Below are 26,201 nucleotides of genomic sequence, written 5' to 3'. Positions count from 1 at the left end.
GACTCTGTATCCCCCAGGAATGTTGCTGTTTAGCTGTTGTGGTGCTCAGGAGGGTCATGTAAATAATTCAGGTGACAGGCTACATGTAGAGCTGTAGCAGTGGTCTGGTGGAAGTTTTAACCAAGGAGCTTGATAAAAGCTCCTTGGTTTAACCATCTGGTGCGTAGAGCGGCACCCATTTCCGTTTCAGTAGCCCTTGGGCCACACAGCTTTGTGCTATCACTACAGCGGGGGTGGGGGTGCTAGTCCACTGGTGCAGTGGCACTGATGTTTGGGTTCAACTTTGACACTCTTCCCCAAATGCTGAGTGCTAAGCAGCATAAAAAGCAGCATGTACCATTTGTTAAGTCTTTGGTATGACTCGGCCGGGGATCGAACTCATGGCCTACCGACTGCAAGGGCAACAAGCCATTTCACTGGTCACAAAGTCCTATACATGCTTCCAGAGATGACATGACATGAAACATGGCTGGTATGAAGGTCAGAGGTCATCGGGGCACGAACCATCAGGGGCACACAGCAGGGGGTGAGATGTCTCTCATTTGGGCACATTACTTACAGGGACGTACCTCCAAGCAGAGGTAGGGTTAGCCAAATCGTTCACTGGAATTATTGACACTTTTGCAAGGGTTTTACGTTCACAATTTTCATGGTGACCATTTCCCGGTAAACATAAAACTATCTACTGTACAGTGAGTATAGGACTAAAGTCTAAAGCACTACCGAGCACTAAAAAACACAGCGAGCACCCCATTCTTTCCTAACCGCGAAATCAAATCATTGCAAACTTAAAGTTTTAGTTCAAGGCATTTGCAGCAGTTTTTTGTTGCCCTCTTTTTCTGACAAGAAGCCATCCCAATATCAAAAGGAATATTGTATAAATTCAAGGAGGCAGAGAATGTACATCACAACCTTTCCTCCTAACATCTGCTTTAAGATTACACACTGCAATCTTTATAGCCTGATTTTGATCACAGACACAAAGTCAAAACACGGGTCTGGTATTATGTGGTCTGTGGGATCTGACCTAACATTTATGATGTCAACGTCGTAAATAACCTGGAAACTGGCCACTTGTGAACATAACAACCATCTCAACTATTTTAATCCGACGTGTTTCAAGAACTGATAAAACGTTTGTGGGACTATCAAAGGTTGATCTACTTTCCAGAGGCTTGGTAGTGAACCTGCATGCATGAGTCCAGGACCTGAGGCATGTTGGCATTAGAGATAGGGTGCTTGGTCCAGAACCCAGAGGTCCTGGGTTTGAATCCTCTGACATGCTAACAATATTTTGCACTTGCACTTTACATGGTTCCTCATTCTAGCCAGGTGCAAAAATGACTAGTTGGAGAGGTAAAAGACGGAGAAGGTTGGGCTCTGCCTTCCCATACCGTATACTAGACACAGCAGGTATTCAACAACCCACCGATCCTACAACCTCTGTATATACATGTACAAATGTCACTTATCATCATGAGAAAAATTACTCTATTCTTGCTTTGCATAACCCACATAAGGAGCCCATCTGCCAGAACAACTGTCACCCATGAAGACACCATTATCCACCTGACCTACATGCACCAAGGTCACAGTGCCCCCCTCCCGCAGGTCCCATCCTTTACCATGTAATACCAGGGCTCGAAATACCACCTGCATATGCAGGTTAGTGCAGGTAAAATTGGAGCTGTATAGGTATTTCTGATGTCTACCTGCACCTAACCTGAACTGGTCCATGTACTGGGTTTTATACATAAATGTCCTATAATGTAAGTATATATGGATTGTTATCAACTGCATTGCCTGTTACCACCTATAAAGTAGAGAAGAAAAAAAAAATAGCAATGGTTCCTGAATAATTGTAGTATGATCCATACATCCTAAATTAATAAGTGGTGCAGGTAAAATTTGTCTGGTGCAGGCAATTTTCAAATTCAATACTACCTGCACCAGTGCAGGTATGTAGAAAAAAAGAATATCAAGCCCAGAATACTGACATTTTGGTTTTTCTATGGGCCTAATCAGGCATGTGTGAGGTGGCCTTCTGAAAACTGAACTCTCATTTGTCTTCATATCAAACTTAGACATGTCCATTGAGTGCTGTCAATGGTGATATAAGGGCATATCAAATATTCATGGTTCAGATCTAGCCCTAAGGCCACACCAATTAATTTGTTGGTTCAGGTATTTTTAGAAAATAAAAAAAAATATAACTTGAAAAACACTAAGCAAACAAAGCCCGACAAACAGATGTATGCCTTGGTGCACTCAGGTTTATGGAGTGGACATGGTCATATTCAAGTTTTCCTCCATGCCCGATGCAATTATGATGTCCGCTTGCTATATTTTTGCTTTAAAAAATCTGTAAACCAACAAATTTATTTGGTGTGGCGTACTTCACTATCCATTGCTTGATTATACTGCTGCTGGGATCCCTGACCCAGGGGTAGGCAGCAGTTGGCTAGTCTTCACACCCCTAACTCACATATATATACATAAAATGTTATATATTCAACAATTACTACGGAATAATATCTGTCGCTGAATACAAAGATTCAAACAAAGAGAATTTAAAACTGCTAGGCCTCATATATCATTCAAATTAATAGCCATATTTGTTTTGCTTGTTTATTTTCTAAGAAAGTACATTGTACTATTAAGGCCGATATACTTATGACCAGCATTACTAACATTGCATCATATCATTGGCCTCCGTCCGTCTAAAGAGACGATGGGTTTTGGTCATTGCAAGCTTCATATTTTATGGCATCCAAAATGGCCGTCGCTTCTTTTCTTACAAGGGCGAAGATTCTTTATCACTGACAATTAATTACCGAAATGCCACATATTATTACTACAGAAACTATTTCAATAGGTTAGGACTGTCATTTTTAATTACACGTCCCTATAAACACTTTGCCGATCATGTAACTGGAAAAATATTTCTGACATGTCGTATTTGAAAAGGTCAATTGTGAAGGTCGTGAGAAAGTATCTAGCGGATTTACCAAACTGGTATTTATGTAGATCGTGTAGGCTTATCTCAGCATACATGCAGGCAGACAACCATGTTTAGGATCCTCTGTAGAATTAGCTCATAATCCGTAGCATGTAGTTCTTCCAATAGACAAGCCTGTGTTTAGCGTGTGGAGCACACATTTAATGAAAAGAATAGAATTCAACGGGGCACAGTGGATTAGTGCTATCCTTTCATTACTGTTTGTAAATCACATGGACCAACTCCAAGTATAAGTATAAACCTTGTGTTATATCAAGCAGTATTTTTACCTTTGCCGAGAATGTTACTGTATTTCGGTTGCGTTCGCATGCGTGTCTGTCTATGTGTGAACAGCACAACTCGAGAAGGCCTGTATGGATTGTCTTGATATTTGGTATGTGGGTAGGTCTTGATGAAACTTCGAAATGATGAAACTTTAGTAGATGTTTTTCCCTACTATGAAAAACTTCGATAATCGTGAAACTTTCTTGGTGGTTTTGTTCTTGCAAGGACCTCCCCACTCCAAAATTAAGACACCAGGTAAATATATCTCCCTTAAGTGAGTTAAGAAAACAATATGTGTTTTCATAACCTTATTATGACAGATTCAACAAGGAAAATCAATAACATGGGCTCCCAAACGAGTGGGACAGAAAAATAATTAAAGCTGGGTACAGCCCTGACCAGGATAGCCTGTTCTTCTGAGGTCATTGACCCTTACAACCCCCAGGACTGACCAGTTGTTGTGGTCAGTTCCAGCCTTCCTGCCTCGTCCATCATCCTGTCAATAACTGTCCCTCCCATATCAACAAACCCTCCGGAGGGTCACTTGTGGTGGGGACTCTGGCTACTGGTGTAATCATAGGAAACACCTGCTCCAGTATAAATCTACACACACCATTACATCTGTCTATATGGAGTCTGCAGGACACAAATTCTGCAATTGGTCTCTTGCTGTGACAGCAAATGTGCTGTAATTTTGTGTGCGTGGGTAGCAATTAGGCAATGAGTCTACTGAAAGTACACTAGATCAGCAAGGTTGAAGGAAATGACTATACCAATGAAACTATACTGAAAATCGTTTAACGAGTCCTAATGGGATTTCTGGAGAAAGAAGTCTTCTTAAAAAAAATTTAACGATCAAAATTCTAAACTCGACCCCTTGTAGAGCCTCTTCCGGCTAGACGCAAGGTCATGACATAAGGCTTTAGTGTAAGTGACAAATTGAAGCTTAAGTAGATATAGCCAATCCTTGGTCAAAAGGAACACTAAGTCCTCTTCTTATACCTGCGTATTGTAGGTAGATTATGTTCGATGGTTGCCCTTGAATCGAGGAATGAAGACTAAGCTACTTATCTCTCAAAGGAAGCTCCTAAACATGGGGCAAGGTCATGACATTGAGATTCAAATGCTGAGGAATGTAGTAACGTAAAAGGAATTTTTCAAACATGGCAGACACAGCGATTAAAATTTTCTATGCGCAGGTCATTTTTTACTCGTGTATTCAAACCTTTTACAAACAATTTTCTGCAAATGGATATTAAGTTTTATATATATATGTCACAGCAGAGATCACGATCCAGTAGAATCGCCAATTGTCCTACGACAGATTGCGAACGGAGTTGGTCCTAGGAATATATATACAAAAATATGTAGGAAAACCTCCTTAAAATGCAATACCTACCAAGGTGACAAAATTTTACATAACTATCTTGATTTCCACATAATATGTAAGGCTTCTTATGACTTTGGCATAAAAATGTTATCGAAACCCACCCATGAAGACCCTCATTCACAGAAATCCTCTGTGATCTATTCCAAAATAACCGGAAACCTAACTCCATGTTTCCCATGTGAAAACTTGGCTTGGGTCAGTTGAACTAATCCGGTATGGTTCCCGTAAACACCTGTAGTGACGCCTGGCCTAATCCTCACACAACGGACTGAAGTAAACAATGTTCTTATTCTATAAGAACATGCAGAATAGAGTATTTTGAGCCCTGGTGACCAATAAGTCATTGGTCACCAGGGCCCGAAATACTCTTTTCTGCATACCTGCACTGGTCCAGGTGACATTGGAAATTACCTGCACCAGACAAATTTTACCTGCACCACTCTGAATTTAGGAAGTATGGATCATACTAAAATTGTTCAGGAACCATTGCTATTTTTTCTTTTATACTTAATAGGATTGTAACAGTCAGTGCAGCTAATAACAATCCACCTACACCTTCATCATAATACACTATAAAACCCAGTACATGGTCCAGTGCAGGTTAGGTGCAGGTAGACACCAGAAATACCTGCACAGCTCCAATTTTACCTGCACTAACAGGTGGTATTTCGAGCCCTGATGAAGTAAACAAATTGTTCTCATTGGTCACTCATCTGGAGAACATGTTGATTGTTGTTGTTTTATCTGCCCCGGAAACGAGTCGCGAAGCCTCTGTGATTATGAGATACTAATTGGGGATGAAGTGTTGCTGCCTGACCAGTTTTTGGCAAGTGGATTGAAATTCATGAAACCCCTCCTGCTTCACACAGTCACAGTCCATGCTTGGTACACCAGTCTTTAACCTCCATTACAGGCTCTCTGGGCCTCTTTTTTGCTCATATTGTCATAGTACAGCTTTGCAGGCCAGTTCTTTTTGTACTGAGTGACTGTTAAGTTGTACTGCTGGCAGTACGAGCTGCCCAATACAAAATGAAAGCTATAAAGGCAAGGTTGTCTCCAGCTCTAAATTATTTCCGTCCCACTCATTGTTTGGGAGCCCATGCTGCTGATCTTAGTTGTTCCATCCGTCATTTTAAGCATACGAAAATAAAATTTCATCAGTTTCATGGCTTGGGTACAGATTTTTTGGATGGGTGGAGTAACATTTTTGTCCATGTCACCAAACAAGTTTTCAGGGCGAAGGAACAAGTCCTGGAGACAGTCCTGTGCACTTGTCACTACAGACCCCATGGGGTCAAATATTGCACACACCCCCCAATTTGCATCAAACAGCAGTTACTTCAGCTCTATCAGTATCAATGGCAAATGCCCCCTTGCTACTACCAAAGAGCTTGCCCCCCTCCCACACGTACTATTGACACGTGAATCACCTGTTACATGACATATACATGAAATGAATATCTTGAAGTTGACACCAAAATGTCGGAAACAATTTCAAGGAAGCTTTTCTCCAGATTTTCCTGATTTACCCACATTCCTAAGATACTCTCTAAGGTATACTGAAACCATTCATTCCTGAACTTAATTACAACTAAAATGCAAGAAAATCTTGGTTCCCTGAAGTGATCTACTAAATGATTTACATCATTCCTAATGATACCTGCTTCCTATGTATCGATATACTGGACAGTTTTAAAAAACGTAACTTCCCAGAGAAAATCCAGATCATACCAAAAATCCCCCCAGTCTAAACAGTCATCAACATGACTCACAACATTTTTCAGCCAGGGAATGTACATGTAAAATTATGGACAAGCTGCTTTTTCATCTACAAAATTTTTTTTATCTGCAAATACAAAAACGCGCATAATAATGCAGCAAAAGTTTACAGACAGATTTTTGAATGATAGTCCCTTCAGGAGTTGCAGAGTCATGGGATTTGAACCCACAACCTCTGGGTTTCCATCTTGCTATCCAGGAAACGTCCGCAATGACCAATTGCACTGGTCATTGCACCGCAAGCACAGAACCCATCTCACAGAGATTCAGAAAGAAATTGGATGAAACCACACTAAAAACATTGCTAATACATGTATTTACTCTAATCACGAAGCAACCACCTACGTCTGACAACACACTGTTCAAAATGTTGTTTTACCTGTATACAATCACTTTGGACTGTTTACTGAGGGTCTGCATGGGGGGGGGTCCCACAATGCTTTCAGGCTCACACAGAGGACTGCTATATAGACTGAATATCATGCCAAAATCGAGGAAAATCATACAAAAGTTTATCCCCTCGTAACAAATTACGTGAAAAATTTCCCTACGAATAAGAGAAAATCAAAATAGGCTACTTAACGTCTTAAGAGTTAAGTTATACCTTACAGTAGCCTGGATATAAGACCCCGACCCGATCTCAATAATATAATATATTGAGTAGACCCCCCCCCCCCCCCACACACACACACACAATACATTTTTTTAGATCGGGCTGGGGTGTGGTATCCAGGCTAACCTTACAGAAAAGAGCATGCAGACCTTTTTTTACAAAATGGCTGTTGGATTCTGGCTGGTGGTCTGGTCTTCATTTCCATGTTTTCCTCCCTCCCAAGGGTAAGCAAGGAAACCTGGGTTGGTGTGTAACCCTGTACTGTCCAGAAACATCAAGGATGGATCATCTTTCTTCTGAGATTATCCACAGTAGCCTCCAGGCTTACAATTAATCCTTAATAGATATTTAAGATGCTTTATCTTTAATACTTAACAGTAGGTATTCCAACCAAAATTTCAAAAACACAATACAATGTTAGTTTTTACTCTTTCTGAAAGAGCTAATAAAGAGAAGTAAAATGCTTTTTAAATGAAGCAAATATCTCAAGCGGTTGCTGAGATATGGCTCCTTGAAGTTTCCAAAATCTACCCTCTGGAATGGCTGGCCGCGCGATAAATTACGAAAATTAACAAAATGGCTTTTTTAAGGGGTGATAAAAAGGTAAGTGAAGGCTGAAAAGCTTATTTTATCTTATTTACTTGTAATATGCACTACATAGAAATATTCTACTGGATTCCAGACATTAATATCTTTTTATTATGTTTTTACACAGGGTCAAAGTATGCATTTTGCAACAAATTACTCAGGTGGCAGCGTGACCTTTGACCCCTGGGGAAGGAAAATTCCTCCAAAGTTTACACACCTGTATCTCTTGACAGGAATGACCATGTCTTCCAATATTTCACATAAAACAGCACTAACTGGTGTTCTTTTACACAATAACAGTCATGTTATCTGTACTTCATAAGAAAATGAGTAAATTTGGGTATATACACACACATTTTTGGTTGCGTTCTATGGTATTTTGCTGGTGAGTATACTATACGGTGCACTGTACTTAAGACCGAGTACCATACTTAATATACTTTTACAATGTATAGCATTATGTTATTTTCTATTACCAAAGAATGTCACATCCACAGAATGTCAACAATGGTAACTTCTTTAATAAGAAGGTCAACTTGGTCAAGGTCAAAGGTAAGATTGCATGAACATCTCGCATTATCTGATGAGGCACAATGTTACACTGCATCATTAGCATAAGTTCACACTTGCACAATACATGACAGATGTTAGTACTGTAAGAAGAGATAAAATAATGATAGACAATGTAAACACTGAATTTATCATGACAAGGTAAACATTTTTCAAGGTCACAGGCTATTTTCTGTAAATGTAATGTTACATAGATTTCTTGGATGTATTTCCCGATAATTCTTATAATCAGTAATTATCACCTGTATCATGCAAAGTACACAAAGTTTTGCACACAAAAAAAGGCCTACTTATCATTTCCTGTGGCACTAACTGTTCTGTGCTTTCTTAACAAACTTAACACTTTTATTCAGTTAAACTGGCTGCACAACTAGTTAACTTGTCAACTTTACATTTGTCCTACACCATCCAATTCATGTGTATCTCGCTCTACTTATTGGTACTACAACCTACATTCTTCAAGTTTTTTCTCTGCTGGTCTTTTATCAGCCACATCCCGGATTAGATAGAATATTCCTCCTAATAAACAATTAAAAACTTTTAGTTTTATTATTGTGTCTACCATGGTGATGAATGATGATGGTCATCTATCTGCGGCGAAGATGTCCTACCCAAGTACCCGACACCATCACTATGGTGATTTGTAGTTATACAGTTCTTTTTTAAGACGTAATAAAGTGGTTATAAAGAAAGAATCAGACTGACACATGCATGTAACTGAATTCTTTATAATACATCAAGAAGATTTGAAGTTAAAATAGATTAAGATTAGATAAATTCCCAAAACCGGATGGAAGAAGGTAAGTCAGTGAGTGTCATTGCTTCTACACCATCTTCTACGACTGAACCTGGGTACCAAGTCTTGGAGGTTGCCATTACCAAACTGTAGAGACAAGAATATAATATTGCAGGTAAGTACTGCAGATTTATGATCTTTACTTAACTATCCAGACGTACAAAGTCAAACAAAATGCCACATGGCACAAAGAGCACTTGAGCAATCTGGTTGTAACGAGCTTACTTCACAATGAAAATGCCATAAGTATCTTTTTTAATTGGGCATAGCTTCCCCGGCTGACCCTAACAGGTGGCCACACAAGTGAAAAAATACACTTGGTATTTTGGACTCGGAACGAGGTAAGAAATGATTTGACAAATAATAACAATGACATTGAAAATGCTATTGATTTCTTATTTTGAAAAAAAAATTGGGCATAGGTTCCCCGGCTGACCCCTAACCGGGGGCCACGGTTGCCTCAAGTTCAACAAGTAAAAAAATACACCATGGTATTTTGGACTTGGAACAAGGCAAGAAATGATTCACACAAATAACGAGGGTATTGAAAATGCCATTAATTATTTGTTTTGAAAAAATTGGGCATAGGTTCCCTGGCTGACCCCTAACCGGGGGCCACGGTTGCCTCCAGTTCAACAAGTAAAAAAATACACTGTGGTATTTTGGACTTGGAACAAGGCAAGAAATGATTCACACAAATAATATCGAGGATATTGAAAATGCCATTAATTATTTATTTTGAAAAATTTGGGCATAGGTTCCCCGGCTGACCCCTAACCGGGGGCCACGGTTGCCTCAAGTTCAACAAGTAAAAAAAATACACCATGGTATTTTGAACTTGGAACAAGGCAAGAAAATTTATGATTCACAAGGCCAATTTCACATAACAAGAAATAAATAAATAAAATGATTAATAAATCTAAACCTGCAATGTTTGTAATTTACATTCTCTCATGACTTAAAAACATGGATAAAGACATGATTTTGCATTGCTGGCATTGTCTATAGACAGACCAAAAAAATTTAAAGAAAAAAAGAAAACATTTTCTTCCTTGAGGACACAAAAGCCCCCCATCCCAAAACAAACCTACAATCTACAGACACTAAAAATGCATCAAAGTATTTTACCTGGAAATTCCTGCTCCATAGCGTCGAAAAGGATCTGTTTGTGCCGCTTCAGTCACATAACTTCTATTTGTAAGAGGCGCGCGGCCGAAGTTCGGCGCGTCAGGATCGCGCGGCCGGCCAAACACGGCGCGCTCGGGCCGACCTCGCCAGGAAAACAAGCTCCGCGATCCGCCGGCGTGCATGCAATAGACATGCCGATTACATCAAAACGTAGTCTATTTTTTTGTCGTCATTTGGACAGGGGTGACAACCGGCAAAAATAAAATTTTTGCGGAGATTTTTACAATTAAAGATTGATCAATCGCTTCAAGTGGAATTTTTACCGGCAAAAAATAAAAGTTTACAACTGTCACCGGTATCATTTTAAAGCCCGTAATCTGCTCTTTGCAGTGATACTACTTTCATTCTGCTGCTGTCTAACACAGCGATGCGCAAGCGCTCTAAACACAAGGTTAGAGGTCGTGTGCAGGCGGAAGTTTTGGGCCCGTCCCGCGCAACGCCGGGCGTTTCGCTCACGGCGCGCCGTTTTTACCGGCAAATTTCTGGCGTCTTGAACATTTTACAAACTAAACAAACATATCACAAGAAAGAGAAACTTATATGCTTTATTTTCATGGGTAACTTTGCCTCTAGGAACGGATAGTTTTTGTGCCGCGGGTATGGGAAGATGGTAAGAAATGTACCGATCGCCGTGCGGTGGAACGTTTTCGCGGTAGCGTTGGAATACCTATTAACAGTCAATGTTTTACCACACCCTCAAGGATGATATAACATGTTGCCATTATTCATAATGATTATTTCTTGATACATTCCGAGCCTGACAACAAGAAAAGAGGGTCCATTTTGCATGAGTTGAAAACGAATTGGCGATAAGAACTTGTGCACAAGAGCATTCACAAGATAACAAAGCAAAAAGGAAGACACTGGAGATGTCATTCTGTGGTTAGCTACTGTTTGACTGACTGGTAGGAGATACAAGATGGCATCCAAGTGACAGAACTGGGTTTCAATTTGACAGAAAACACAACCTGCCAAACATGGCTGACCACCACCTAATTTACTTTTCATGTTAGCACATGATGTAATCCAAAACTCCGGCAAAGATGTTGAAGAAACAAGAACAACCAAGGAGGTTCAACCATCTTGAAACAACTAGGAACATCAAAGATGACAGACTTGATCATTAATTAACTACATGCACAATCATTGTGTATACACAGATTCCTATCAACCTCAAGGTACATGCATGTTTTGTGTCTGGAAAAAAATGTTTGACAACTTGTTTTTAATTCTTCAACATCACACTAACATGGAATGTCTGTGGACTAGCAAAAGGGTAAATTTTAACCTAGACATCAAATTCAGGATATTTTTCTGCAAAGCCCTTCATATTTCACCTGTTCTCTTTCAGACAGAATGGGACAGACTGTCCTGTCAGTGTCGTCTTTTGAATTCTTTCTAGTTGTTGTTATTGTTGTTGCTGTTGAGTGCTCGACTGCTCAAGCACTATCTCTCCAGGTCATGGAGCAGACCTCTAAGGAAGTCATTTTTACCCTCCACAGCAAATCTTGAATACGAGCTCTCAACCATTTACTGTTGTGTTTTGGGAAGCTACCTTCACCAAGAAGGTTATGTTTTTATCCTTTGCTGCCGAGAAGGTTATGTTTTTTTATGGTTACCTTCACCAATCTTGAAGGCAATGTTTTTATCCTTTGCCGACAAAATGCTGTTTTTTTTATATCCTAATTCCTTTGCTGAGAAGGTTATGTTTTTTATAGTTACCTTCACCAAGAAGGTTATATTTTCGGTATCACAGTTGTGTTTGCAGTTGAAATTTGGAATTTGGTCATGTCTTGACATATCAAAGAAACTGGCTTTAAGCACCCTGGTGGCTTCAATTGGTACTACAGCAAAACTTCATACATTGGTATTCAAACAATTTGTGTGATGAAATTCTCCTGCGTAGGTTTACACTACCAGGTATTCTAAATATCTACATGATAACCATAACATTCTACTTGCTATTTTCCTAAGCTTCATGTGCATCGTACTTGGCACCCAAGATTTCATTCCTGGGTTACAAAATTGTTATTCTTCACATCATATAAGGTCGTCTCCACAATAAAATTCCTTTTATATCTGATCATCAACCAAAGGAACTCTCTAAATAATTAATTTCACATCTCGCAGTGACATTTTTATGATGAAATGACAATGTTTCCCTCCAGCAACATCCAAACAAAACTGCTTTTTCTGCCGAGGCAGCAAGATTTGGATCAGAGCGATGGATGCAGGGTTGTAGTCAGCATCCGTCCTTTGACGGAATTTTGCAGCTGGGGAAGGAAAAAAATTTGCACATTCCGTCCTGTGACGGACAACAATTCATTTGTTAAGACATGAAAAACTGTCTCCCTTGTGTAATTTTTCACCAAAACAGATGCCGTTGAACAGCTTAGTCTACCAGCAAAATTTACACCTCAAAATGCACGATATATTATTTCAAAGGGTCTAGATTTCAAAATTTTTCAGAGGAGCTTGCCCCCAGACCCCCCCTAGGAACCTCATGCCTTGGATAGGATTTAAAATCAAGGGGACAGAAAATGATTTCAGGCTGGCTACAAGTTACCCTGGATGGATGGATGTCTGGTGGCTGTCAGAAGGTGATTGGATCACAACTAAATGGATTAGTCTCTTGGTGGTTGACTCCCAGATTGTCACAGCGGACACCAGATTCAGTTATGGACAAATCCCATGATGAAATTAATGGCCTGCAACCATAGATATGTCTGGGGATGGTTAACAAGTGACACTGCTGTAGTGTAGCTTCATGCAATACCAGGACTCCACAAAATTTACTGTAGGTAATGCAATTACAAAAGGCATACAAGCAACTGTAATTTTGTAAATGGTCAGATGTTTCAGACAGTGTCCACATCACTGAGTTGCTTGAGTAACTTTGTATCGTATATCTGATCACCTGGATGTCCAACCTTTGTCAATGTAGGAACTGTATGATTTGGGTACACAGTCTATTGCTTTGTATAATAAGTAAAAATTCATCAAAGCATGTCAAAGGCTATATCTCGGTCAACATAGGCTACTTTTTTTCTAAATTGAATGTTTTGGTTGATGAACTATTGACACGATCACACTGATTTGATTGGGAATCACTGAATCGTACGTATCACACCTGGCTATTGTTATTACGATAGGCTAGCCACTAGCTACCACATACAGATCTATAACCGGATATTAGGACTTTACTTTGGGTGAAATCATTGTGAAAATTGTTGGCACAACAATATGACAATATACACAATTTGTATATCATGCCAAGCAATCATACCCACACACAGAATGTATTGTACATGTATGCACCTTGCCACCAGCCAAACTTGCATGGATTCGTTGACCATTTGCAAGCCACCGACAGAGATATTGTTGGGTGTGATAGGAGGTTTTCAATAGACCTTTGAATCTAGTTTGAAGGGGATTGTTAACTTTGCTGTATGTTGTATGCACTGATGGGAAACCCCATACAGTGCTTTTGTTGGTTCATGCTTGGAAATACATTTCCTGACTCATGATCTGATAAGGTTGTAACACGAGAATGATAATTAATAGCTATCTGTGGTCAATTTTTAGAATCTAATCGTACAATTTCTGAATGTTTTAAAATCCTTGAATTAAACCTACAGAAATTGACGAAAATCCTTCTCTAGGAATATAATCTGAGCATATATCCCTGTAGAAAATTAGTTTTTGCATGTGATGTCATGGTGGCTTTATTCTGGTTTCCATAGCAACAGCTCGGCCCCGGAGAAAGAATGTGCAGAAATATTCGTCTTATCTCCCGAAACACAAACAAGCACGAGACCACGAATAACGACTGAATCACAACCTTCCAGAAGGCACAAAAATCCATGCTACTTTACTGATAACATAGATCATCTTCAACACTATTAGTATTATGTAAGACACAAAAAGAGAACACAGAAAGATACAAACACCAAGAGCGTTTCCATACTTGTTTTCCAACAAAAAGAATGTCAAGAAAGACACAAAAATCCACTCTAATTCACTGACGACATTGACAGTATCAACACTGAAATATATGACACAAAAAGAGGTCACAGAAAGATACAAACACCAAGAGCAAGACACACACTATCTTTTCCTCCCTTTCCTCCATAAATCAGAATCTCGGACCACCATTTTAACTTTTGACCTCTGCCTCCGAGGTGACTTGAACTTTTATCAGAGATTCGCTCTTATCAAGTACCGTCCAGGAAAGGGAACCACAGTACAGTTCAACACTGTTTCCCTCTACATGCACTACCTTGTATCCTGTAACAACTATGCGTGTAATGCAAGTGGTGACCTATGACCTGTGGGGGTCAGTTTCTGTGGATGACGGATAGAAGTTGTCTAGAATGAGAGCGATCTTCTGATGGTTCATCTGTCTCAATCTTCGCTTTTTTATCGATTTATCAAAATTTACATCAGAAATCTGGACACATGCAGTGCATGTAAAGCTCTAAGTGTAACAGATGAAACTGACTGATTTTTTTTCTTTCAAGCAATATTTTCATCATCCTGAAATGGAGAAGGGATTTGGTACTTTAGCCCCAAAACGTTCTGTAACTAATGAAACTGCCTGAAAAAATCTATTTTCAAAACTTCAGCAAAGAAGTCTAAACCTTACTCAATTTTTATCTTTTATTGTATCTGTTTGTGGTTTTCACATATCTATGGGCTGGAAAGCCAGTAATAGAGGAAGGATTTGTCACTTTAGCCACCAAAAGCTTTGCAACAGATGAATTTATTCTTTACCTTCAGCTTATGTTTTCAGAACTCTGGCAATGCATTACTCAATTTTTCATCTGATATCATATATATCTGTTTGCAGTTTTGACAAATGTATGGGTTGGGAAACCCTGAAATAGAGAAGGAATTTTTCACTTTACCTATCATTCCTCTGTAACAGATGAAACCGAGTATCTTTTTACCTTAACTTGACCTGATGTTTCAGAACTCAGGCAATGCATTACTCAATTTTTCATCTGTTATCATATATCTGTTTGTAGTTGAGAACAGAGATGGAGAAGGAATTTTTCACTTTACCCCTGAAAAGATTTGTACCAAATGAAACTGCCTGAAAAATTTATTTTCAAAACTTTGGCCAAGTCTAACCCTAGGCTTAGGCTTATTCAATTTTCATCTGTTTTAAATATATAATCAGGTAATGCTTTTGACAAATGTATGGGTTGGAAAGCCTGAAATAGAGAAGGAATTTGTCACTTTACCTCTCATTGCTATGCCCTTTCAGGCTCTTCAGTACAGACAAGGGAAGGCATGGAGGGGCAGAGAGGTGAGACATTAGTTGGACAGTGAACAGTTCCATGATGCATACATAGCACAGACCCATGCTTCATGTCAAGGGTTCTGGGAAAATGCATGTTTTAGTCAGATCTGCAGACTGAACAAAAAATCTGGCTGACACAAAATGTTTAAAAAACCTCAATTTTTACTGAGTGTCATTTTCACCTTGTTGTTCAAGAATTGCAAATGATTTCCATAAAAACAAGGTTTGACTAGATAAACTATATATTCTTGTGATCAAAAAAACAGAGCCACAATAACCATTACGTTGGATATAAAGGTAAAGTAATCTGCTACAATGTAATTTACCGACTGTTTGAAGTAAAATGGCCAATATCTGGTTTTGAAGTAAAGTAAATCAAAGTTTGTTATGTCAGAAATTCTGTTGTATTTATATTGAGAGACAATGCAGGCTTTAATACCCACTTGCAACATGCAATTTACAAGGAAAAAGTATTTCTCTAACCCAAGGATAAAACATGCAAAACGAAATCATTTTTGTCATCTTGCTATCTTTACTTACGAATTTATCACCATCGTATCTATCTGAGATACTTACTTTTGTTTATATAAATCATACGTATCAATTTTGAAGAGATGTTACTAATAAAACACCTAGGGTTCACCTATTGATAGTACAGGAAGACAAATGCATTCATTACAACATTCCTGGTTTGTGGAATATCATAACTATTACTGTACAATTTACTATAAATCACATATAGCGCAGTGCACACAAATAAATGACACAGCACTTGACTGTCTAGCATCGCGAGTATGAAACAACACTGTAGCAAAAACCTAAAGATAAAAATAAAATCCTAAGGGTCTCCCCTTTTCATATCTACAAGATTCTGACACCTTGCCAATGTAAGGGATTACAACAACCAGGGAGAGATATGCTGCAAATCCTTTCAGACAATAACTCATGAATATTCATGACTTAGCACACAATACCAGAGATAATGCACACACCTGTATGCACATGTCATGTACACTACTGTCAATCTCTGATCCAGTAACAGCTGTGATATATATCTATGGCATTATCTAACCACAATTCACTGGCTCGGGGCTATTTGAACCATGAACGGAATCACCCAGGGTGGTTGGCTTCAAGAATTTGTGTGGGAACTCTGATTAAACAACCAGCTTGGGGAGGGGGGCACAAATATTTAAAAAAAAAAAAAACATGCCCTGCATATACTAAAACTGTCCTTAATGTAAACCAATTAGTCATTCACAACACACAGCAATGCCAGACCACTGATAAAGAAATAAGACTGCAGAACATGAAAAGAAGATAACCTAGCTGGATTGATTTTCAAGAACATGGAGTTTTGGGTACAAAAACTTAGATTTCAGTCTTTTAACATGCTTATGAAAATTTTCACATAATATTGATGATTTTCTTTTACACTATATTTAGTAATCATGCTTCTATAGTCAATCTTGTACAAAACAACACAATGCATCAGATCTACATGTAATGTATGACCTCAAAGTGTCAACATTCCTGATTGCATCATGCCCATCCAGAATCGAACTCATGAACCACAGTTACGTACAAACTACAAAGACTGTACAATGGTCAAAGTCGTCCTAAAATCAATTCATTCCAACAGCTCTAACACTAACAGACATTTGTCGTCATCAGATAAGGACCAAGACAAAGTATTGCTTATTCAGACTGTTGCCTCACATCGTATATTTTGCATGTAAAATGTCCGTGTGTCCACATTTTACAAAACCTTCCTGAAGTTCTTCGTAGCTTTTCTCTGTTCTCACTCATTGAAAGAATCCTGACGAATAATTGTGTATTTGTACAGTAAACACGGGCTTACCTATGTGCAGGTATGTCTAACACCTGACTCATGACTGTACTTGTTGTATCTCCACCCACTACATTCAAGTAACTTTTGTCCCACTGATATTGGAGTCGCCCAGCTTTTTTGTCTCAGTAGCAGCATTTACTAAGAGACTGGTGGCTGTCTGTGCATAGCAACCACGATCGGGAAGTCACCAACCCGTCTAAAGACCTTTGGATTGCTGGAATGACAAACAGTTGGACCACTTTGTGCTTTACAATGTGATTTACATGGAAGAATGATGGTAGCATACGTGGTGAGGTTGGAATGTTATGCACAAGGTGACGGCTTCCTAAAAATTTCTGTCTTTTTTATCTGATGAAATAAAGCTTGCCCAACTTCATATCTCAACTGTGTACATCCCATGCATACGCAAGTCACTTCTCTCTATACTTTACAATGTGATTTACATGGAAGAATGATGGTGGTATACGTGGTGAGGTTGGAATGTTATGGACAAGATGACGGCTTCCTAAAAAAATCTGCCTTTTTTATCCGAAAAAGTACAGCTTGCACGACTTCATATCTAAACTGTGTACATCCCATGCACACGCAAGTCACTTCTCTCTGTACTTTACAATGTGATTTACATGGAAGAATGATGGTGGTATACGTGGTGAGGTTGGAATGTTATGTACGATAAAAGCTCCTTGGTACGATGTGATGGTTTCTTTAAAAAAAATCTGTCTTTTTAATCTGACGAAATAAAGCTTGCCCTACTTCATATCTCAACTGTGTACATCTCATGCATACGCAAGTCACTTCTGTCTTGCGTTGACCCAGTTGTAGTAAACAAACACACACAGAAATACTCCCGACCCCTTTTCTGTCCCAAACAAAAACACGACCCTCTCCCAAACCACTTAGCATGACCCTGCCCATGGTTGACAGGTCTACAAACCACGTTAATCAATTATGCAAAACAAGGATCTAATAATACAGATCGATCTACCAAGGGCTAGGATGGTAATTGAATTACACTCTCCCAGATAACACTGGCATTGCAGAGCAGTTTTTAGACAGCTGAAGTAGGGCAGTAGCTAATGCGAAGGAATTCCTCTGGAATGCGACAGAGACAGGGAACTCTGAAGGATATGGATATGACTGGTTGCGGCATGTCCGTTTCAAAAGGAAGCCGAGTCATTATTAGCTTTCCTTGTCCCCGAATTCCTTTGTCAAAAGGGTTTGTATGGGGGTGACACGACCCCGAAATGAGCGCATTCTTCCAGCATGCGCTTGAACGTGTTTCCTAGGACGCACGGAAACCTGCGACCCGTTACTTTCGACAGGATCCGGGCGCGGTTACGTCGGGGTTACGTGTCCCGGCTGGCGGGGACCGCGACACGCCTGGCATGTCAACTCATAATCCGATATGTGGGTGAAATGCAGGGGGGAAGTACATATCAAACATGCTCGCTAAATCTGGGGCTACCGTCCGTGCCAAGGCAAACATTGGATCAAGTAGAACTGAATTAAGGTGTTTAGATACATGCACACAGGCCACAGGGCATTCAACTCTGTCTGAAAAGCCACAGATGCTGAAGTGTGCATATTAGCTATGGAATTACTTGGAAACCTGCCTATTCTCACCATTACATTTTCATTAACCATACACATGAATGTAGCCACTGTTATTTCCTTGCTATGACTACGACATTTCCGATATCGCTTTGGTACAGATTTCGTCTTTATTCAGCTAACACTAAACAAACCGAGCAACAGCGAACTCCGGGTAGCCGCACTTCACCGCCGAGAGCAGGAAGTCGTAACAAGCGAGGATTACTCAAGAAAGGAAAATTGTTCCACCCTGTGATAACAATCCGTGTGCCGGTGCAAACTAAGCCTGAAATTGCTTCCTTCTTGGCACTATTAGCAGATAACCATGAGTTATTGGGGATATAATGTTTGAAGCACAGGAAGTGGATGTTCTAGTGCTGAGTCAGACAGGCTCCCATGACAGTACTGTATACTTCTACATCATGTATACATCTGTTTATCCAAGTTCAGAATCTCTACCTTTCAAACTCAGGAGTCACTCCACTCCAGATGGTTTGATAAAACGATTCCTGTGGAGTTTAACGGTTTCCCGTGGGGCTCTAAGCAGGTTCTGAAGTTAAATCGTGAGTTAAGAGCTGTCCATAACCCAGAAAATACCACCCAGTCGGGTCGATTACACGGCAAAGGTACTTCATGCTTGGTTTGATCCAGGAGTGGCTTTGCGCGCCCCCCTCCCCCCTTTGGCCTAGAAATAAAAAATCTTTCCGAACTCACCTTTTCTTTGCACGATAAGTCTGACCACCGGAGCCGCAGTGCTCATGGCCTTGACGAAGTTTTCATCGTTGTTGATGGGCAGGAGATCCCCGTGCGGGTCCGTGTAGCACAGGGTAAAAGGAATGTCGGCGAGGTGGTGTCTCCGCTCAACAAGTTGGTAGAAATCGTCGAATTTTTCGATGGTCGTCTTGTCGAGGGCCCATCGCCGGTACTCGGCGTCGAACTGGAGTGACAGAGACAGTGGAATTCGGATCAGACAGGGCGAGGTATGCCGGTTTATCAAGGGGGAGGGGGAAAGAAGGTCAAACTTGTAGGCTATGTCAAACTATGTAGGCTAGCTAGCCAGGGCGGTTGGTTGTGCAAGCGCGGCTGGACTCTACCAACACAGCCGGTCATGCAAGCAAAACACATGAAAACTCTTGCTCTTTCAGATTTCGTTTCTTCCCGAATTCGGCGACAAATTTGTTGTAGAACCTCCCCCAGACTTGAAACAATAGCCTGACGCCCCACAATCGAGCCAAACCCTGTACCTTGATCTTAAAACACGCCCTCAAACACAACAACGAAAGTCCAGCCCAAGACAAGGGTACGCGTTCTCGCGACACGGATTTTTTCTTACCTTACTTTTCACCTCGACGACTCCGCTCTTCACCCGAGCGAGCGATTTTGACTTCCCTGACATCCTCGAGGCCTTCCCTGCCTCTTCTGTTGTATTTCTAGCGCGTTCCTGGTCCTCCAGACGGGTAAAATAGGGTTAGAAGTCAGTGTAGCCGGCGCGAAGTCCGCCCTCCGTGCATAGTGTCATCTCTAATGAAGGCGACAGCCCCCAAGAAATTGAATACGCGTGTTTTGATGACGTCATATCCCCGCCCAACTTCCAAACTGTCCGCAACAAAACATCAAAGGACAAATACACCCGATAGAAACACCCCTAGTCCTAATACTGGAACCAAAACTCAACCATATCATTCAAACCACCCAAATTCACAAGGAAAGTCCGATTTTCTCGGTTGTTTCAGACAAAACACAAACCGATGACGTAGCCGCTCCTGAACAAAGCATTGTGGGTATTAAAAATGGCGGCTAGTCTAAAAAAAGTATTTTGTTTTTCGAAAGTTCCGATATTTCTTGATAACTACAGGTCCCAGGCAAGGGGATAGGCACAAATGGATTTGTCAGTTGTAGGTAAGTATGCTCGAGTGTGCACATGATAGATCTAGGAATGTGCGGAAGAGTGGGTATAGGATAGCCAATATTTACGAAAGCGATTTGTAAATGCATGTATTTTGTAAATGGCTGTGGCATTATGGCATTAAATGGGTCCATTTAATGAGATTACATATACTAGTATTTGCAACAAGGCCGTGTTGATTTGATTATAATTATATGGATGACATCCTCTGAGAACATCAAAACTGATGCGAGCGTGTGAATACAAAATCTGACTCCAGGCATCATGAAATCCATGCTGTTAGGGACGTTGAACAGATGACTCAACATGCAGAAAATGGTATCATTCTTCATTTTCGTTTCTTCACATCTTTTTTGAGTCTTTAGAATTGACTTTGGCATTCTATGACATTCATTAGTATCATTTTGCAATATGTTTTTACATATTTTGGCATATTTTTTTCAATATTGTTATTGCAGTTTATATTCAATCACTTTGCAGCTGATCTGTAACTTAGTGTAAGGTTTACATTGTTATTGAATTGTCTTTTAAATGAACAGAAATTAATCATGCTTAGATTTCATCCCCATAACCAAATCAACATGGCCTAAGTCTATATCAATATGAGTTTGACATCTACATCTATCATGTATTGGGCTCAGGGACATGTTTAAGAAAATGCACACTAGAAAGTTTTAGTCTATTTTTCTAAGCTAAAATTCTGCAACTGTTTTCTCCAGGTTGTTCCCTGTAGGTGGTGGAGTGAATTCTGCACAGAATGTTTCACTACAACTTCGGGAGGAGCACACTTCAGCAAGGCACATGGATAGTGAAGACCATCATGAACCACACCAACCCTGAACAGTGCCGTAATGATGCGGTCATAGCACGGGTTATAGAGGTAAAATGCGCCAAATAGCTCAAGCAACTGGATGCGATTTTGGAAATGGTCAGACATTTCAGATAACATCTGTTATCTTTTGTCAGTGGCACTGAAGAGATCTTGTAAAAGAGAGTAAAGTGAGGTCAACAGAGGAGGTGTTGGATGATTTTTTTCATGGTTGTTCAAAGAACTAAACCATAGATTTGTTCTTTGATGTACACACTGAGATTTGGATAGTACAAGATTCTATGTGACCTTCTTTCCAGAAACTGGGCTATTCTTGAGATTTCTTTAGCTGTCCTTTATAAACAAAACCATATCCAAAACTTTGATAATCTTCAGTACCCACCGTGCAGAAGTTAGGTGTGATGGATCGTTCAGTGTAATATAATCAGCTGCTGCCGCACCGCGTGCCTGCGAAGCTGGTGTGTTACGCCGAAGGGCGGTTATACCAGCTATATAGATACAGATACAGATATAATACATAGTAATACAAGATAATTACATGGTAGTAATGTTGCGTAATGTTTCTCCCTTTCACACAGGTAAACCGAAGAGAACAGATAGACCTGGATGTTAACGACAGCCAGACCAGGCAGGACACAGACAGGGCAGGCTACCAGGGAACCGTATGTGACAGTCAAGTCTTCATCAAGGCTCTCTTCAGTGATGAGGCTTTGAAGACAGACGAAGATGATGAAAGGTGAGACCCCTGTACTTCATAATCTCCAGGCAGATCTACCGGTGGCATGAAGAGTTTAGCTGGCCAAGCCCTGGTGGCTCAGAACACTCCTTGGCCAGCAAAGCTCCTTAAACCAACAGTAGATCTGCCTGAAGATATCTACTTTACACATGCCCAAATTGGCAGTGTGTAGGGTTGAAGTGATTGGGATCAAACAATCTTCAAAAACTTGCTATGGTATTTCAGATGGGTGCTATGAAAAGAGGCAGTAAGGGTTGTAATATTATGAGGTTTTGCTGACATGCTAAATTCTGTCATGTTGTGCACCCAAAATTGTTTCTGTGCACCTAAATGTTTAGGTTAGCTGCACCAGAAATTCCCCAAAATGAATTTTGAGCCCTGGCAATGCAGCACCACCTAGCAGTCAGTCTATACACTGCAGTCGGAGGAAAATTTATTGTTTACTAGTTATGATAGCAAATGGATCTATTTGGCTGTATACAAAGAAATACAGCCAGGGCTGCCCAACTAGCCAGTGGCTATTATCAAGGGCTAGCCCTGGTAACTGGACAAGTCAACAATATAAAAGGTTACGTTGTGTTCACCGATACATGTATATAGTTTAGTTTACAAAAATGGTTATGTAGACAATACAAAACAGAGAATCACTTTAGATACATGTTTACATACTAGCCAAACCAGTGTGCTGTCTGTGGATTGAATGAACTTTCAAAGTTTACTTCATGTATGCTGTTCCCAGTTGCAGCCAGACTGAAAGTGAGCTGTCCAGTCTGCCTGGCATGAACATCATTCTGAAGAAATACTCTATCATCGTCAATCAGGTCATGAGAGAGGTGAGGTAACTGTTTGTTTGTTTTGTTTATTTATTTGCATCATGCCCGTGACCCATACAAACAGTACAAACAGTTAAAATGTAAAAACTACGTAGAGACAATGAGATGCGTCCCATGCCGGCGATGATGTTTATGGATGGATCAGAGTGCACGAATAATCTCATCATCGGAATACAACAGGCGGGAAGCAAATGAATGTGTTCAAGCTTACGGTGTATCGGTCCGGTTGTTGATAAACGGATAACTTGACTTCCATACCTGCCAGCAGAAAAAAGCAATTTGAATGCACTATGGTGTGCAAGTCGTAGTTTGGAAATAGTGCTCATGCTGTAGTTATACAACATTTGTGCACAATACATGGGAGCCTCTGTGCATGTGTGCAGTTACCAGGTATGCAGTATTTCTTCTTACTGATATTACAGAATAGTTGGGAGTTCATGTTGTTGGTGGAGAAGTTTACACTGTGGGGACAGGGTGGCCACTTCTACTCCGATGTCAAAGACTGGTGAGTTTCACAATGCCCTTATATTGTGGTAAAGGTTTTCACTAAAATTTAAGCTTTTCTTTGAAATTGCTTTTCTTTAAATCTGCCCTCCCCAAACAGTCATGTTGGAATAGGCATCTCTGTCACAAAAAATGGTCATTTTTCATTTCAATTATGCAGACTTACTTTAAATGAAAATACATTTGCAACTCAAAATGAAAGTAAAAGATATTATGCAAATTGTGTGAGCCTAATTTCTCTTGATGTCTTGTTTTGTTTGTACATGTTTATAGCAATGAGCTGCCACAAGTCAGAAGGATGATGTCACTGTTGCACAGGTGGGAATATTGTAGTACATATAGCTGCCTCTATCTTTGTGTAGGGGGGTAGATGTTCTTACCTGGTTCTTTTGGAATACTGCTAAGACGAGAGTTTGTAACAAAAGGAGTAATGTAAGAAGTACGGACGGATAACAACAAGACATGTTTAGACACTTTAGATTCTTGAACTGAACTTCTCTTTATTTAGATGTGCGAACCGTTCAAATGCTGCACCTGCAAATGGATGCTAACGTCGCTGTGGCCCAAAACAGCATCCATGGGCCATTGATAGATCTGCTTGAAGATTACATCATAATGTTTGGATTTTACTATAGTAAACTTTCTGCACTGTTTTACAGTATCTGCTTGAAGATTACATCATAATGTTTGGATTTTACTATAGTAAACTTTCTGCACTGTTTTACAGTGACGTGTCAAGAAACAAAGTCCCACAGGAGGAGTCAGAAGGTAAGGTATGAGTATGTCTGCTCCTGTACAGAGTATTACCCCCCAATGCTCTGACATTGTGGTAACTGCAGGGTTCTACTTTTCACGATTTTATTTTTAAATTAGTATAATGGAAAGGTTAGTGTGGAAGAGGGTCTTTCCACGTTGAGATTTTCAAAATGTAGAGTAAAAAGTTGGCATGATAAGGGTACCCATGAGGGGACTTACTGTAACTCTGCTAACATGTAATTTGGTCAGTTTGGAGTGGCATATCATAATTTTTCATATTTGATTAGACATTTTTCAACAAGTAAATGATAGCAAAGTACCACTATGCTAGTTGAACATTAGCGTAGTGGTCTTTATTTTAGCATGGTGGTTGCAAATTATAGTGTAGTGGCTTGTTACGCTAGAAATGCACTGGCTAGAACCCTGTAACTGATGTAACAGAAGTTTGCCCGGCATTAAACTTTCCAAACAGGTGTCCAATTTGTCATCGAGACAACTGTTAAAAAGGATCAAGTAGGCTTTCCCTAAGGGGTGTTTCGTGCAAAGACCCAGAAATGTTGTATCAACTAGCTCACTACTTTTAATCCAGTTACCAAGCTACAACGTATTGCTGTGAAATTGTCAATATCAAGTTGCCTCCGATAGTCTGTCACAGTCAGAATGCAAAGAATTAACTTGACTGTTGACAGTTAACACTGCTATGATGTTACAACTTTAAAATCATTCAGATTCCAAACCTTTTAGAAGGATTAAGCTTGAGAATAAATATTTGCTCGTTTAAGAGTCAAATACAAAGTCCAGTGGATATAGAGGTAAATATGTGGAAATCTTGAAGCCATGACAAACATTTTGCACTAAGTCTTTGTTTGTGGGATATTGAGAACTAAGCTAGCTATTTCTGGCACGCCCTTGCCGTTTTTTGTTAAAAGCATTACTACATCTTCTCCTGAACTAAGATAGGCAAGCCAGCTTATTGCATTTTTGGCATTAAAATTGAATAATATTTGAGTGTTTTATTGTAGTATTTCTAACCTACACTGTGAAAGGACAAATGTGAAAGTCATTGTTATTAATGTTGTTGTTGTTATTGTTGTTGTTGTTTTAGCAGGCCCATCATCAGAAAATGTAGACAACTCCATGCAGTCTGAAAGCCAAGTGCATTTGACCCAGCTGGTAGAAGAAGCGGGTGTAGAAGTCTCACAGGAAGAGGTAAGTGTTGATATAATACACATATGTACAATGAAAGTTCATGTGTAAGAGAGCCACCTAGCAGAGCTCTGAATAAATACAGCCAGTACCAATTCTTCAGAAAAGGAGGGTGCATGTTCTAATTGATTTTCTTCTTCTACTTTATTATGTTCAATTAGAATTTATCGATTGATGTACAGCTTTTGCTTGTCTAAAGTTTATACAGTTACTCTTTGTTATGTCAGGTAAGCACAATTCATTTTGACATGTTTTCTGTGAATACAAGCGCAGGCAATTGGCTGGTTGTCCAAAAAGCTCCACAAGAGACATCTAAAAGATTTATAGGTTACCATGGACCAAATGTCTACCACTAGACACCTGCTCAGCCCCAACTCTAGCACCATCAACGTACTGCAGCTTCAGTGAGATATACCCTTCTATGACTAAAGACTAAGAGTTGTTTAAAAAGAACTCTACCATCTAAATACAGTAGAG

General features: G+C 39.8%; 2 protein-coding genes and 2 long non-coding RNA genes across 4 annotated transcripts in view; 2 read left to right on the top strand and 2 right to left on the bottom strand.

The window, feature by feature from the left end:
- LOC118417343 (partitioning defective 6 homolog gamma-like) overlaps positions 1–20,688 on the bottom strand; it is a 31,872-nt gene extending 11,184 nt beyond the window's left edge. Inside the window, exons 1-2 of the mRNA XM_035822892.1 lie at positions 20,288–20,688; positions 19,669–19,891 (exon numbers count right to left, since the gene is read on the bottom strand). Coding sequence (XP_035678785.1) covers positions 19,669–19,891; positions 20,288–20,350 — 286 coding nt within the window. The 5' untranslated portion in view covers positions 20,351–20,688. The remainder of the gene's footprint in view (positions 1–19,668; positions 19,892–20,287) is intronic.
- LOC118417344 lies at positions 8,936–10,354 on the bottom strand. Its single transcript, XR_004831363.1, has 2 exons — positions 10,148–10,354; positions 8,936–9,106 (listed from the first exon to the last, which is right to left on the bottom strand). It is a non-coding gene; the product is annotated as an uncharacterized LOC118417344 (long non-coding RNA).
- A 1,577-nt stretch (positions 20,689–22,265) lies between the features above and the next one.
- LOC118418350 lies at positions 22,266–24,108 on the top strand. Its single transcript, XR_004831442.1, has 4 exons — positions 22,266–22,425; positions 23,165–23,258; positions 23,681–23,763; positions 24,036–24,108. It is a non-coding gene; the product is annotated as an uncharacterized LOC118418350 (long non-coding RNA).
- A 337-nt stretch (positions 24,109–24,445) lies between these two features.
- Positions 24,446–26,201, top strand: part of LOC118417433 — a 3,705-nt gene continuing 1,949 nt past the window's right edge. Inside the window, exons 1-2 of the mRNA XM_035822994.1 lie at positions 24,446–24,530; positions 25,624–25,727. Of these exons, the coding sequence (XP_035678887.1) occupies positions 24,446–24,530; positions 25,624–25,727 (189 nt within the window). The remainder of the gene's footprint in view (positions 24,531–25,623; positions 25,728–26,201) is intronic.

This window comes from Branchiostoma floridae, chromosome 6 (assembly GCF_000003815.2).
Source record: "Branchiostoma floridae strain S238N-H82 chromosome 6, Bfl_VNyyK, whole genome shotgun sequence".
Taxonomy (NCBI): Eukaryota; Metazoa; Chordata; class Leptocardii; order Amphioxiformes; family Branchiostomatidae; genus Branchiostoma; species Branchiostoma floridae.
The sequence above is the reverse complement of the archived record's forward strand: the minus strand, read 5'-3'. Positions and strand labels throughout refer to the sequence as shown.